The sequence below is a fragment of the Meleagris gallopavo genome, chromosome 3 (genome assembly GCF_905368555.1).
Source record: "Meleagris gallopavo chromosome 3, MGAL_WU_HG_1.1, whole genome shotgun sequence".
Lineage (NCBI taxonomy): Eukaryota > Metazoa > Chordata > Aves > Galliformes > Phasianidae > Meleagris > Meleagris gallopavo.
Genome location: NC_139406.1, coordinates 2,670,918 through 2,686,230, shown reverse-complemented (window position 1 = coordinate 2,686,230; position 15,313 = coordinate 2,670,918). Strand labels below are relative to the sequence as shown.

The 15,313-nt window shown below is 37.5% G+C and overlaps 2 protein-coding genes across 5 annotated transcripts in view; one reads left to right on the top strand and one right to left on the bottom strand.

Moving 5' to 3' along the window:
• The window catches only part of BRD9 (bromodomain containing 9), a 27,903-nt gene extending 27,006 nt beyond the window's left edge, over positions 1–897 (bottom strand). For all 4 annotated transcript variants that reach the window (XM_085220046.1, XM_085220047.1, XM_085220048.1 and 1 more), the window contains exon 1: positions 743–897. In XM_085220046.1, the coding sequence (XP_085076172.1) occupies positions 743–815 (73 nt within the window). In that variant the 5' untranslated portion in view covers positions 816–897. The remainder of the gene's footprint in view (positions 1–742) is intronic.
• TRIP13 (thyroid hormone receptor interactor 13) lies at positions 883–15,313 on the top strand. The gene is made up of 14 exons (XM_003204705.5): positions 883–1,165; positions 1,282–1,384; positions 2,947–3,112; positions 3,401–3,530; positions 5,127–5,182; positions 6,625–6,715; positions 8,220–8,292; positions 9,106–9,169; positions 9,433–9,519; positions 12,227–12,333; positions 13,362–13,515; positions 13,689–13,801; positions 14,510–14,579; positions 15,049–15,313. Exons 2-14 carry the CDS (start codon positions 1,293–1,295, stop codon positions 15,142–15,144), a joined length of 1,299 nt encoding a protein of 432 aa, XP_003204753.1. The 5' UTR covers positions 883–1,165; positions 1,282–1,292; the 3' UTR covers positions 15,145–15,313.

Sequence of the window (15,313 nt, the reverse complement as noted above, 5' to 3'; positions counted from 1 at the left end):
CAATTGATACGAATCTGATACAGTTTGAAAGTGTATGCGATATGCTTGGAGATAAAAGCAATAGCTAAGAATCACAAATCCAAATTAAGAAGCAGCTGTTCCACATGCCCCAAAATAAAAAATATCACAGATGCAGACACAGTTATTGCATCCCACCATAAACCAGTGCCTGTAAAACAAACCAACTAACTTTAGAGCAGTCAAAACCTAACCAAAAACAAAAATCAAAACCTATTATGCTGTTGGAAAATCCACGCATAAATAAAGCAAACCGAATCCTTACAGTGAAAACCGACAGTCACGGTAACTGTTTCACTAGAATTTTCTCCTGTCAGTTTGGACTGCTGGAAGATTTTCTTGCATCTGCTAAATTACAAAGCTGCGTTCTCCCCCAGCTTATCACCTCAAGCGGCACGAAAACCCCACATACATCTGAAGAATACTCCCCCAATAACAGCCAGGAAGGAGCTCGGTCTCAGGAACTCCACAGCTCTCCCGCCCCACTTTCACGCTCAGGCTGCTCCCACCTCGATCCCCTCTCGTCGAGAGGAATCCCGGCTCTCTCACGAAACCTTCCGTCCCGCCTTTTCTTTTGTCCCCACCGCCAGCCCCGAAAACGAGAGCCCAGGAAAGATCGCTCGCAGCATCTTCACCCACATAAACGAGAGTTTCTCCCTTCGTGCGCGGCGAAGGGTTACCAGGCTCACAAGAGATGAAGACGGGCGCGGCTCCGCATTCTTACCACTGTAGGCGGTGGTTGAAGCCGACCGCCACTCTGCCTTGTCTGCTTTATGCTTTTTGTGCTTCTTCCCCATCGCAAAGCCAAGCCCGACGGCTACAACCTCCCCTCCCCCTCCGGAAACGCTCCTTCTCTGAGGAGGAAGATCCAGGTCAGGGGACGCAAGGCGGGGCTCACAGGGCAGCGCGCCGCTTTTCGAACGGGCTGTGGTGGCGGCGGCGCCTCGGCTGTCCCGCGTGCTCCAGAACGGCAGCCCTCGCAGCCGTCCGCGCGCGGAGGGGATAAAGAAGGTGCTCGTTCCTCAGCTCGCCCGACTTCAAGTCACCGTCCTCGGGGCCCCGTCCGACTTGAGCTCCTTTCCGTGCTGCTAACGCTGAGCGAGGAGCGGGCCGAGTGCCTGTTTATTGCAAAAGAAGGAAGGAAGGGGTGCGTTGATGGTCACGAAGGGCTGGGGGACGTGGTGTTCCCGTGCGAAGAGGGGCTGTTTGCGTTGCTGGCTACAGCAGTCACTGAGAACCTGTTTGTTGCCACTTTCTCCTTAGGAGTGAGAAGGATGGATGAAGCGGCTGGAGAGTTGAAGCAAGCCCTCCCAAACGCGTGTGATAACGTTCAGATACACGTGGAAGTTCATCGGAAATCAAACAGGTCTCTCTCGGCTTTTAGGCTTTGTGACGCCTTGCTGTGAATTTTTGGTTTGAATAATTGAAAAAGCGTACGTGCGTGAAAACAGGAAAGGGAATGAAGTGTGTTGGAAAGGGTCTCTGAAAACTGTCTTGAGCCAATTTAGTCCGAAGGCAGAGCCTTCAGGTTTTTCACATATATTGATTAATAGATTGAGATTACTTGGTCACTCAGGACAACTGATCAGGTGTTTGACCCACCTGCCTCACTCCAGGAACTGTTTTGTGTTGCTGACTAGAACTTTGCTTACTGCAGCTTGTGTCTGTTGCACACACAGCAGTCTTGCTCTGCATTCTCTTAACAATCAGTGAGTTTTTCTGTGTCTGTGAAGTATTTCTGCAGCTTGGAGCTGAACAAAACCTTTTCTCTTCTTCACATCTTGTTGGTGGCTGTCTTTTGGGCTTGCTCTAGTACACTTAAATCTTTTACAGCAGAGCCCCAAACTACTCACAGTAATGCCTAGGTGTGGCTTAACAAACAGCCAGAATCACAAGTCCTTTTCAGCAGTTGCTTTTTGTCTAGTTGGCCTCCGGTCTGTTATCTGGGCAATAGATGCAGAGGCAAGACTTCACTTTGACTTTTGTTGAATTTCCAGAGATTTTTGCTAAACCTTATCTCTAGTCTGCAGTAGTCCTTCTGAAAGCTTTGCTTTCTAGTATATAGATAGTCCTCTCTGCTCTAGCATCACCCATAAATTTAATGCAGTTGCATTCCATCCCATTGTCCAGTGTGTTAATGAAGATGCAAAAATAACGTTGGTCCCAACATTAATCATTCCCTACTCCCTCCCTGCCTCACATACTTGCTGCTCCACTTGGCCTTCTAATCACTCTGAACAGGACAGTCCAGACACCTTGTCCATTTGTCCACTCCTTGTCTTACTAGTTTGTCTGTTGGGATTAAATGGGTGAGTATATTAGGGCCCTGTTAAGAAATATCCACTGCTTTGATGAAGAGGGTCTTCATCAGGGTTGAAAGACAAGATTCTGGACTCAAATTTTAAAATTAACACCTTTCTAGAATCTTAAAATGCTCTTCCTTTTCCTGTAGTTTTCACCTGTTTTACTGGAATTCTCCTTATATTTCTAGACAGAGGCAGGCTATCAATTTTTCATAGGAGTGAGGAGGTAATTGAGCTTCCAAGCTAATTTCAGTCTAGTAGTTTGGCTTTGAGTTTTTCTAATATTCATAGTAAAATTCAGTCAACATTTTGATACATATTGATTTCTGTTCTTGGAAATGTCTAGCTTTGTTATCCCACGACCCCTGATTTGATTGCAAACAGATTGAACAATGTTTTCTGGCTTGTAATATCAAAGTTATTACTTTGCAAACAAACTAAATTTATTTGTTTGTTTCTGCAGAACGTTACTGCATTTGGTGTGTGTAGTAGTTTGTTTTGAATGGAGGCTATTTTCCATGGAGGGAGGCTTACTGCAGTATATAAAACGTTCTATTTCAGATATTAGATATTACTTGTCTTCTAAAGGTTAATGCCATAAATAATGCTGTTTCTTTCTTATTAGTACGGCAAAGAAAGAAGATATCAGGATGAGTGTCCTAAAACTGTTGAGCAGACATAACATTGTATTTGGTGATTACAAATGGACGGAATTTGATGATGGCTTCCTTAACAGCAATGTGCAATCTGTGTCAATTGTGGATACAGAGCTGAAATTGAAAGAAAGACAGGTATCAATAAAAAATGTACAGTTTTGTTCATATGCATATGAGCTAATTGTGGGTAGTGGTAGCCTAAGAACACGTGCTGGATGTGTAGAAGAAGGTAGTATCTTGTACTAGACCAACTGGCATAAACAGGGAAAAGTTTTTTGAACTTACATCTCATTATTAAGGTCTGAAACAGAAACAGTAGGTTTCAAAACTGAATTTTGGCTGAGTGCTGTAACTTTTATATCTTCTAATTATCTCTGAAGTGAGAAATACGATGTATTGAAAGTCTTTTTACATCTCTCCTAGCCTATTGATTTGAGCAAAAGCAGTCTTTCCATTCATATTTTTCATCTGAATGAAGAAGGGCCAAGCGTTGAAAACTTGGAAGAAGAAAATGAGGATATTGTTGCAGCTAACCACTGGGTGCTACCTGCAGGTACCCACCTGATAATTCTGAAAGATCCAGAGCAATTACAATGAAAGAAAAACATGGAAAGGCTAGAAGTGTTTGTAGGGTTATTTTTTAAAGGTAGTATGCATATTGACTACATAATTTTGTCCTTTGTGGATGGAAACATTCTCTGGAATTTTTTAGTGGTTTTGATTGAGTCACTAAGGTGATCCTACGAAGTGCTATTTTTTCCTGTAATTGTGGTTAAAGTAATTGATCCTGTGGAATAAAACCTGAAAATATATAGTCAAAATCACAAATGCTTAACCCTACAGGCATCAAATTTTAATTTGATGACCTACAATAAATTCATCATTTTAAATACTGGCTTTCCAGAGCCCACAGCTAGCTACCAGCCAGCAAGGCAGTGCTGCTGCTGTTGCATTCTTAAACAGAAGCCAATGGTCTGGCAACACTTGAATCTCTGTATAAAACCTTTATCAAAACCACAACAGAGAATGTCCAAGAGCTGGAAGTGCCTTGTTAACATGATTCTTTGTAGGTTCCTGATTCTTGCATCTTTTGCCTTTCTTTTTCTTTCTTTTTTTTTTTTTCCCCTATGAGAATTAATTTTTGAAATAATTTCAGTTTGCTTCCTGTATGATTGTGTTGAAAACCTGGTAATCTGGGGAAAAGCCTGAGATTTTAAACAAATAACACTATCCTGAATTTCTTTTGACAACTAAATCATAAAATACACTTGTTCATAAAGCCATGTGCTAGCAACATATTGCAAAGAAAATTGGAACAAGTTTTCAATTAGATATTATTTTTGCTATTGTCAGTAACTCAATATCTTGCTTTCAGTGAATTTGCAGATTGTTTTTCTAAAGGAAACAATAATTTGCCTAGAGAGGAAATGTGAAGCTTACATCACATGTATGAAGTAAGCTTTTTCCCCAGGTAGGAGCAAAGAAATTGAAGAGATACAGTCCTCAAAAGGTTTCTGGAAAGAGTAATGGTTTCTTCTGCAACAAAGCAAGGCCTAAGGTTATTACTGTCTTGTGCCTGTTGAGGTTGGACTCTGTATCTGGAAGAAGTATAGATGTGAGTGTGAGGCCAAAGAGGGAGTGTGAGTCATGTTGTGAAAAGTGTAAATATTTACAATGTTTCTCTTTGAGGAGAATTCAGTCCATAATGTCCATTGGACATTCCCATTATATTATGGTTTATAATTCTTCATCACAGTCTTTTTTTACTTTTTCCTGCTGTAAGGTAGAAAGCAACTGCTGGAAACAGTTGATTTGATCAGAACTATGGTTTTGTAAAATACATTATTCAACTGTTTTTCATTTTCTTCCTCTATCTGTTGATGATATTTTTAAGAAATGTTGAATATAAGTTTATATATATGTACTATGTATATATAATATTCTATGCATTATTATATATGCATATGTAATATATATAAATTTAAGTGTAGAGCCCTTAGAAAGTAGGGTTTGCTTTTTGAGAAAATAATCCATATATTTTTTCCATATATTTTGATTGCTGTCCTAGATCTGTTCTTATCCTTAATTTTGTCCGAGAGTTACTGAATTGATTTGCCTTAAACACATGTGTAATGTATTGCTTTCACAGCTGAATTCCACGGCCTTTGGGAAAGTCTTATATATGACACTGAAGTAAAATCACATGTAAGTAGAAAATTGGTAACAAAATTGCTTGAGGAGAAGTAAGATTTGAAATGTACCCAGCCTGAAGTAGCCACATTGTATGGAGAATTTACTTGGCAATTAGCAGCTTGAGAGATAATTCTGATGTCTGCTTAGTACACTCCTACACTGTAAAGGGTGGCATAGTTTTAGTTATTTTGCAGTCTTTATATATTTATCAAAATTTCTGTGTATTTTTAGTAATTCCTTACTTAAATGTAACTGTTGTATGCTTAACAAAAGAAGACAAAGTTGACATTTTAAGATTAATCATCGTATCTCAAATGTGTATTAGTAGACACTACTGCAAAACCTGCACCACAAAAAAAAATACACATATATACATATATATCTCAGTTCCCATATTAGAAGTTTCACTGATGATCATTCCAGATATTATACTTCATTTCTTCAGATGTGTTTGCTCAGTTAATTAAAAAAGTGAAGGAACTTCACTTTTCCAGCTTTTTGTAAAAGTTATTCAGGTGAATATTCATTTTTTTTTTATGCTATGGAGCTGGCTGAGTGTGGTTGGATTTTGCAGACTCTGAAATGATTCCTGTTAAGTTTCAAAATAGAATTTGTCTTTCTCAGGATATTACTGGCAAATATGCTTGATGAAGCTCAGCTTTTTTTTTTTTTTTTTTTTTTTTTCCCCTGCTGTGTAATTGCTCCATCTTGTGGCAGGAATACTATTTTATTGTCTTATTAATTCAGGTGATCAAAAGCATTACAGGTAACAGTAATAAAATGAAAAGATGTCGAGTGTTAAATGAGGGTTGAAATCTGAATAGATTAATACCTCAGGTGAATATTCATGTAATTGAAGAAATTCTCTACTTGTGTGTTCTAGATAATTCTGCAGTGAATTAATATTTTATTTAGAAGTAAACATTCAAGGAAAGTATATGCAACTTAATTTATTTGGAAGGATGGCAAGTCTACAAACACCTGATAGAAATACAAAAGCAACTAAAATGTGGCAGTAACTGCTTTGTTTAGTGAGTTGACCACAACAGACTAAACAGATATGTAGCTGTAATAACAATTAAACGACAGTATGGGTCTCTGACTGTACTTGGGATCTGAACTGAACTGAGTATACACTAGAAGGGGGACAGTGAAAAATGAAAATAATGTCACGTCTGTAAAGCATTTAGTTTACGGATGTAAAGGTTCTGAAATCCATTTGTGGCCAGTGCATGCTTTCTTTCTTTTTTTTTTTCCTGAGGGCAGGAAGAAAGTGAATTTCCAGCCTTTACAGAGAAACTGTGGTCTAAGACTGAAAGACTTAAAACCAATTTTTGTTGTCGTTGTTAGGGTACGCAGTAGAGATAATTAGGAGATTGCATCCGTTTGTAATTGTATTTGCTGATATGTCTCTAATTTGTATGTCTTTTTTTTTTCCCCTACTCATCTATTAGTTACTTGATTATGTCACGACAACATTACTATTTTCTGACAGAAATGTTGACAGCAACCTGATATCATGGAACAGAGTTGTTTTGCTGCATGGTAAGAATTGTCTATCTTAAAATAAGTTGATGCACTGACAATCTGTTTATGCTTCCCTTCAGGAAAAACTTGTGTAGTTCTTCATGTAATGAAATTATGTGTTCCTGTGTTACAGTAAGCAGTGCTTCTAGATATATTCTTTCTGTAGCACAAAGTTCTGTGAAAAGTAATATCAGAATAAAATCAGTGTTCATACTTACTATACTTTGCAGAAATTTAAATTGTAACATTTTATAAATAGAATAACAATAATCAATGCTCTTCATTTGAATTTTTAAGAATTTTTTTTATAAAGTGCAAAAAATATTGCAGATACTGTGCACATCAAGAACCAGTTTGATGACAGTTCTTTGCAGTATTAAAATTCCTTAATTATGTCTCCTTTATGAAAACTTTTGAGGAAACTGAGAAATTTATTCAAGTGTTCTAAGATCACTAAGTTCTGTTGTCGAGTATGAAGGCAGTACTCTCACTTACTCTGACTGAAATTGTAATGTTCAGTCAATCCAAGCTTACTATAATATTAATTATAAATGAGATTGACATCAACTGAATCAGTTTTGCTGCAAATTGCAGCTTGATATTGATTGATTACAATTTTGTTAACCAGATTGATATTAAAAAAATAACACTTATAACAAACATTTCCATGATGACCTTTTAATTCTACATAATTTGTAGTGTTTAATGCACCAAGATTTTCTATGTGTATATATATACATCCAAATACATATATGCAGTGTATATATATATACACACGTGTAAAACTGTAGTAATGAGCTCTTTATTGTGACCATAATAAAGTCATTACTGGAAAATCCCAAACTCTCATAGTGATAGATACCACATTTATGCTATAAAGGCAGTACTAACTTTGAATAGAAGTTCTGTCAGCTATCTGCTGTTACCTGTTGTTTAGAACCCAAAAGTCAATCTCTATACATTCATATTCTGTTCAACTGTGTTTTTCTGTTTGGAGAAAATCTTCATGGCTTTTCTGTAGGGCATCATGGCAACAACAAAAGGTTTGTTGTGCAGTATACTTCCTAAGGTACTCTTAGTTGCCTCATAGTGGAGATTCAGAGAATGTGAACAGTTGATCGAACCAGACATGATGGGTTTTAGTTTTGTATGCTAGCAGGCTATGTTTCAGAAAGATAAAAGTTTAAGCACAGGTTTTTCAGAATGCTAACATACAAAAGCCCAGCAAGAGCAAAACACTTTGTTCTAATGTTGTTTGATTATTTTAACTCTATGGTGTCTGTGTACAAGCTTGTATACTAGCCATACTACTAATTGAAAATGATGCAGCTTCAGAGCTTCTGGTGCACGGCTCTAGAATGGTAATTGGTGTCTTCTCAGAATACCCTGATATTCCCAGTCCTTGTCTACTGTTGTCTGCAATTAGTGCTTTAATGAAATACAGTAGTTAAAAAGACATTTTGTCATCAACAACCTGATGTAGATTCTTTGTAATATGTGTATGAATTTGATTTGAATCCAGGCCCTCCTGGAACTGGTAAAACCTCTCTCTGCAAAGCATTGGCTCAGAAGCTGACGATACGACTATCGTACAGGTGATCTTTCTGGAATTTCTTCACTTTAGCTAGTTGTTCTTAATTGTTCTTTTCAGTAGCCCAAAGATGTGTAATACTTTATTTCAAGTGCTGACATACATGGCTCTGCATTTGCAATAAAATTGATCCAATATAAAAGAGAGATAGATAGAGTATTATAAATCCTTCTGAATGTGTAATGGTTTGTGTCAGATTGTGAAAAACAAATTCAAATGGCAATATAGTCGTTTGTTTGTGCTCATAATATACATCTGTGAAGATTAAAGAGTGAAGTATCACAGAGTATTTAGCCTATTATTTGTATATTCATGTTCAAGAAAACCTGCTTTTAGTAGGTACCAGTGTGTTTTGTACTGGAATTCTCTGAATGCTGAAGTCTGTATATTGGATATATCAGACAAGTAATGAAGTTAACTATAAACTTCTTAGCAACTAGTAGCTGAATAAAAAACCTTCAGACAGTAAATAAACTTCACGATCTTACTTGGTATACTGAAAATAATGTTATATGAACAGAGGAATGAACTCATTAACATGGAAACAGTTTACTAAACTGTATAGAAGTAACAAATCAAAAAAATGAAGAAATCCTGGTAGTGATTTATTGTGAAGAGCTATGGTGAGACAAGTTTCTGGAAATTATAATTAAAAACGAACCAAATGTTGTGTTTTTAGAAGTAAGTGAATTGAAGTACTAATTAAAAAAAATTCCATGGTTGAAGTGGAGGGATTAAGCCTTAGGGGAGTTACTGACCTCACTGACTTATTTACAGTGAAATAGAGTTGATGCTTACTTTTTCCTTTGTATTTTAGGTATAGATATGGACAGTTAATTGAAATAAACAGCCATAGTCTTTTCTCTAAATGGTTTTCTGAGGTATGTATTGATGTAGTAATTAGTAAGTCAACTCTAACTTAGTATAAATTAAACTGTATCTATTGAGCTTGGTTCATAACATTAGTGTTTGCACCAAAGATTATTTGGGATACTTAATGTGCTTGAAAATAATTAAATAGAGGCTATATTAGAGATTTACTTTAAAATAAACAATGAAAAGTAGTTTTCCATTGCTCAACTTGGAAAGACTTGAAAAGTCTGCTAAGGAAATAGTTAAATATATGCATATGACCTCTTTCTAGAGTGGCAAGCTTGTAACCAAGATGTTCCAGAAGATTCAAGAGTTAATTGATGACAGAGATGCTCTTGTGTTTGTACTGATCGATGAGGTATGATTCTAATAGTATTGATGCATGTAAAACTTAGCAGAAAGTTTTTAATTATGAGTAGGAATTCTTAAAGGACATTAAAATAATAATACTTAGGCTTTTTTGTAAACCACATAATTTTGTACAAAAGAATGAATTTTAATATTGACTGGAAGATTTGAGAGATCTCAAAAAGACACATTGTGATTTAGCAGACATATTCCAGCTGAAAATGAAGCAAAATCTTTCTTGGTGAGACAGTGGAGGTGAACCACTGGTTCACGCTGAAATGTACTGCCTACTGCCTCACTGTGCTGTGCTCTTATCTACTGTTTGAATGTTTCAGCCTTTACAGCCATACCACCAACATCCACCTTGGACATCATGGGCCAGTACAATCAAACAGGAAGCATTAGTTTTGGAGCAGCCCTCACAAAATATGCACTATCAATAATATAAGTAACAAAACATTGAAATTTTTTAATGTTTTTGTTTAACATACCTTTTTAAAAAAGGAAGAAAAACAGAAAACTAGAGGATTTTTTTTTGTTTTTGTTGTTTGTTTGTTTGTTTGTGAAATTAACACATCAGTCTGGTTTGGTGGCAGTAGTTGCAATTCTTAGTAGATCTCCAGGTGTTCATCAGAGATTTTTGATGAAATTTGACTCCTCCTTTACCTCATCCCTGAAAACACGGTCCATGGGACCAGAGGCAATACATTCATGGGTTTTGAGGGAACTAATGGATGAAGTTGCCAAGCTAGTATCCATCATATTTGAAAGATTATGGCAGTCTGGTGAACTTCCCACTAACCGGAAAAGGGGAAATATAACTGCGTTTTCAAGAAGGGGAAAAAAAGATCCAAGGAAATACAAGCCAGTCAGTCTCACCACTGTGCCTGTCAAGGTCATGGAGAGATTGTGCTGAAGGCCCTAGTCATGCACATGGAAAATAAAGATGAGGTGTTTGGTGGTAACCAACATGGATTCACCAAGGGCAAGTCATGCCTAATGAACTGGATGGCCTTTTGTGATGGAGTTATAGCATCAGTGGATAAAGTAAGAACAACTTATGTCATTCACCTGGACTTGTGCAAAGCATTTGACATGGTCCCACACAACATCCTGGTCACCAAATTGGGGAGAAAAGGATCTGATGTACTCACTGGATAAAATTGTCTGGATGGCTGCATTTAGAGTTACGGTCAATGACTCAATGTTCAATTGGAGACCAGTGATGAGTGGTGTTCCTCACAGATCAGTGCTGGGTCTGGTGCTGTTTAACATCCTTATAGCATGGACAGTGTGATTGAGTACACTCTCAGCAAGTTTGCAAGCTGAGTGGTGCAGCTGACAAAGTAGAGGGAAGGGCCACCCAGAAGGACAGGCTTGAGAGCTGGACCCATTCCAAGCTTGAGTTCAGCATGGCCAAGTGCAAGGTCCTGCACCTGGATCGGGGCAATCCCAAGCACAGATACAGGTTGAGTGGAGAAGGGCTTGAGGGCAGGCCTGAGAAGAGGATTTAGGGGTATCAGTTAATGAAAGTCTCAACATGAGCCAGCAGTGTGTGCTTGTAGCCCAGAAGGCCAATCGTATCCTAGGTTGCATCAAGAGAAGCGTGACCAGCAGGTTGAGGCAGGTGATTCTGCCCCTCTGCTCTCATGGGTCCCCACCTGAAGCACTGCATCCACTTCTGGGGCCTCCAACACAAGGACATCAAGCTATTGGAGCAGATCCAGAGTAAGGCCACAAAGATGATCAGACGGCTGGAGCACCTTCTCTACAGGGACAGGATGAGAGAGTTGGGGCTCTTCAGCCTATGGAAGGTCTGGAAGGTCCAGAGGGACCTTATAACAGCCTTGCAGTACCTTAAGCAGACCTACAGGAAAGCTGGGGAGGGACTTTCATTGAGGGCAAGTAGTGACAGAACAAGGGGAAATGGCTTGTAACTGGATGAGGGTAGATTTTAACTAGATATTAGGAAGAAATTCTTTACTGTGAGGGTAGTGAGACACTGGAACAGGTTGCCCAGAGATGATGTGGATGCCCCACCCTGGAGGCATTCGAGGCCAGGCTGGAGGAGGCTTTGAGCAACCTAGTCTAATGGGAGGTGTCCTTGCCTAAAGCACAGTGAAAGCACAGCTGCTTATTTGTTCTTTACAGTTCAGAGCACTGTGTTTTGCCAATGTATAAAAATGCATGCAGTTATTTGCCATCACTTGAGTCAGCATTGCTCAGCACTATTCTCCCCTGTTTTCAGCTGGCAGTGCATTAATGGCACACTGGTTGTTGTTGAGCAATGGGTGCGTGCCGGAGGTCACTCCGTGGAAAAGAGCCACTGCCTTTACGGTGCGTGGCAGGGGCAGGAAGCATTGCCAAGTGAGCAAGGCTGCAAGTTGGACGTGCCTGATTTAGTTCTTCAGTACTTCATTAGCTTTCTTATTTGAAGTTCCTATTGCAAAGCTTGTTTTAAATAAAATTTGTTTATTTTATCCTTTTTATTTCCCTTTCTTCCTTGATGTTCTCTTCACTCTCTCTCTTAATTTCTACCTAACCAAAGATTCTGAAGTTTAAATTTCAGATACTAAACTGGATCTGAAGGTGTACTGAATTACTTGGTTACTGACAGCATTCCAAATGTGCAATGTTTTGCGTGTGAGCGTTGGGATTGTTTTTTAGGGATGGAGTTCTGCTGTTTCTTGAAAGTTCTGTGCTTTGGGTTTTTGTAGGTGGAGAGCCTCACAGCAGCCCGCAGTGCCTTCAAGGCAGGCACAGAGCCTTCAGATGCTATTCGTGTAGTGAATGCTGTTCTGATGCAAATAGATCAGATTAAAAGGTAAATTCATTTTATTGCAACAGCAAAAGGTAACTGATGTAACTCTAAATCTTAATTCATATTTGGAACACTAATCCAAATTGGTTAACAAACGATTCTTCATTAATGGTGCTAATTGTGAAAAGAAATTTGAATCATCCACTAGAACATTTTGCCTGTTAGTAGGTGAACTAATCTGGGTATGATAAACTACAGATAATATAATTTCATTAAAGCTGCAGAGGGATGCAGCACGGATGGTCATCATATCTACTTTGGAGAGATAAGAATAAGATCAGTGAAGAATGTGTTCGTCATTAACAGCTTCAGAATATCAGTCTAAAGCAGACTTGTACAACATGTTGCTTATAAGCAATCATTAATGGTTCTTGGTCCACTTTGTTGGATTTAATACGGCACATCTCTTGTTTTATTATGGCCACTTCCTCCTTGGGCAGACTTGGCCCTGTTGGCACAAAGACAGGTGTCCTGTTATTTGGCCTTATGTTGCTGCTAATTAAAGATAAGTAGTTTATTCAAACACAATACAAAAGCTTCATTGAAAAATAGCTGTGGTTAAACCTTTTCTTTATATTTTTGTTAGAGTAAAAAGTTACTTCTCTTTTAAGCTCACTTTCATGTCATGCAGTGTTGAATGTGTCATGTTAGCAGTTACACTACATACTTCCTTCTGAAGTGAAATGGAAAACACATAGATAAAATATTCCAATTTACAAGTCTAAATTTTGTAACTTTATGGCAAAAACTATGCTGTTACACTCTCTTCATGCAAAGTAGTCAGTGTGTACGACTTCTAAAATAGAGTCGAGAAACTATGGATACTTTCAAAATAGCTGAAGGAAAGAGGCTATGTGTTGAAGAGATTAGTTATAGCTATTGAAGAGCATGTAATTATTAGCTGATAAGAGTGATGCAACTGTTGATTGCATGAAATGTCTTGAGTCATAAGAAGAAAGGTATCCATTTGCCAGTGCCAAGTGGAGCCAGTTTATGTACGTGTGACCTAAGAATGTGCTTTTATCTTGAAGGTATCCCAATGTAGTTATCCTGACTACTTCAAATATTACAGAGAAAATTGACATGGCATTTGTAGACAGAGCAGATATAAAGCAATACATTGGCCCTCCATCTGCTGCAGCAATATTCAGAATATATCTTTCTTGCCTGGAAGAGCTGATGAAGGTAATATTTTGAAAGTAGAACTATAAAACATCTTTTTGTTGATGTTTTCATCAAACTTCCTAAATAACAAAAACACACAAATTTTATTCCTTCTCTGTATTTACACTCTTAAAATTTAATTTTCAATGATTTTTTTAAGGTTTCATACTACAATGTATAACTCTTCTTTCTAGTGCCAAATAATATATCCTCGACAGCATCTCTTGTCACTCAGAGAGTTAGAAATGATTGGATTTGTAGAAAATAATGTGTCCAGGTTAAGTCTGGTACTAAAGGAAATCTCAAGGTAATATTTTTTTAAATTCTACATGATAAGTGTATGTGTGTGTGTATGCATTCATATTTATATATAAACGAATTGTGAAATTATGTCCAGAAGTATTGAATTTAGTAATAGCTAGAGCTCTGAAACATCTTCAGCTTATTTTGTTGTTTGGGGTTTTGTTTGTTTTGTTTTGTTTAATATAGTTGTGGTTAGTGCAAAACATCAGCAGATAAAAAGTGGAATTGTTTGGGATTTGCAAGTATTTCTTGGTATCAAATGTGACTGGGTTCTGCTCTGCCCTTTGAAATTCTCTAGACAAACTGCTGTCTGACTTAATGAGATGCCTGAAGTTTCAGTCGATATCATGGAATCATAGTTTGATCTTAAAGGTCCCTTCCAAACCAAGCTGTTTGCAAATCCTGACTAATAGATATCCTTCTCTGGATTCACGAGATACGTCACAGTTATTGTAGAGGGGCTTGATTGCATTGGTAGGCAAATGTGACTATGCTTTTTCTCTACTCTTTTTTTACTTTTTTGCACCATGTGGCCTCCCATACAATATCTGTTCATTTTCAGCTTATTTTAAAACTGCTGCAATTGAGCAAACAAGGTATTAAGACTTGAGTTTCATTAGAGTAATTTATGGGTGAAGGAGAATGGAAATGTCATCTTTTAAGAGTGAATATTTAGCATTTAAGCAGTGCTTATGTCTCTCTTCTACTATAGAAAAAGTGAAGGTCTTAGTGGCCGGGTCCTCAGAAAACTTCCTTTCTTAGCACATGCACTTTATATTCAAGTAAGTTTTTTTCTATTCTATACATTTTGGTTTGATTTTGAGCCAGGTAGGAAGACCTTTGAATGCTTGCCTGAAGTAAATGATTAGTCCTAAAACTTTTTGCTAATCTAAACTACAATTTTCTACTGCCATAATTTAAAATGAAATTGAAGAAGACTGATATCACTACTGACATACTGTGACAAACCATTAATATTTGTTCTCTCATGTTTCATTGCTGAAAGAAACCCCTATCTCTTCATCTTAGTACTAATTTGTTCAAAAATTTGTTGAAGCAAATTCTGAGTAATGTTGATTGACTCAAGACTTTACATAGTAAAGTTAAAGTCAAACTATTCTAGCTGGTTTATATGAGGTTTAGCATTTTGAATGTTTTATAACATGACAGATAAATATTTCCTTTTCAAATAACTGTGCTTTGTATGCCTATTGCTGTGATGGATCTAACAGGATATTTTCATGTTTTCAGTCCCCCAGTGTTACAATGACAACATTTCTTCAGGCTCTTTCACTTGTAGTAGACAAACAATTTGAAGAAAGAAAAAAACTTGCAGACTGTGTGTGATAGTTTACTGCTTTATACTTTTCTGTATTGTTACCATTGAAAAGTACTTAACTTTGCATACAAACTGTGTGCAATTTCTATGCATCTATAAAACAGATTGTCAAAACCTTACCAACCCTGGAATGCTTAATTCAGTTTTTCAAAACATTAATAAACAGTTTTTACAGCA

What these genes read in the sequence shown, in the direction of transcription:
- TRIP13 (XM_003204705.5), top strand. Translation starts at nt 1,293, where the DNA reads ATGGATGAAGCGGCTGGAGAGTTGAAGCAAGCCCTCCCAAACGCGTGT. An exon ending in GCCTGGAAGAGCTGATGAAG is followed by an intron (nt 13,516 to 13,688) that starts GTAATATTTTGA and finishes TCTTCTTTCTAG; the next exon opens with TGCCAAATAATATATCCTCG. An exon ending in GTACTAAAGGAAATCTCAAG is followed by an intron (nt 13,802 to 14,509) that starts GTAATATTTTTT and finishes CTTCTACTATAG; the next exon opens with AAAAAGTGAAGGTCTTAGTG.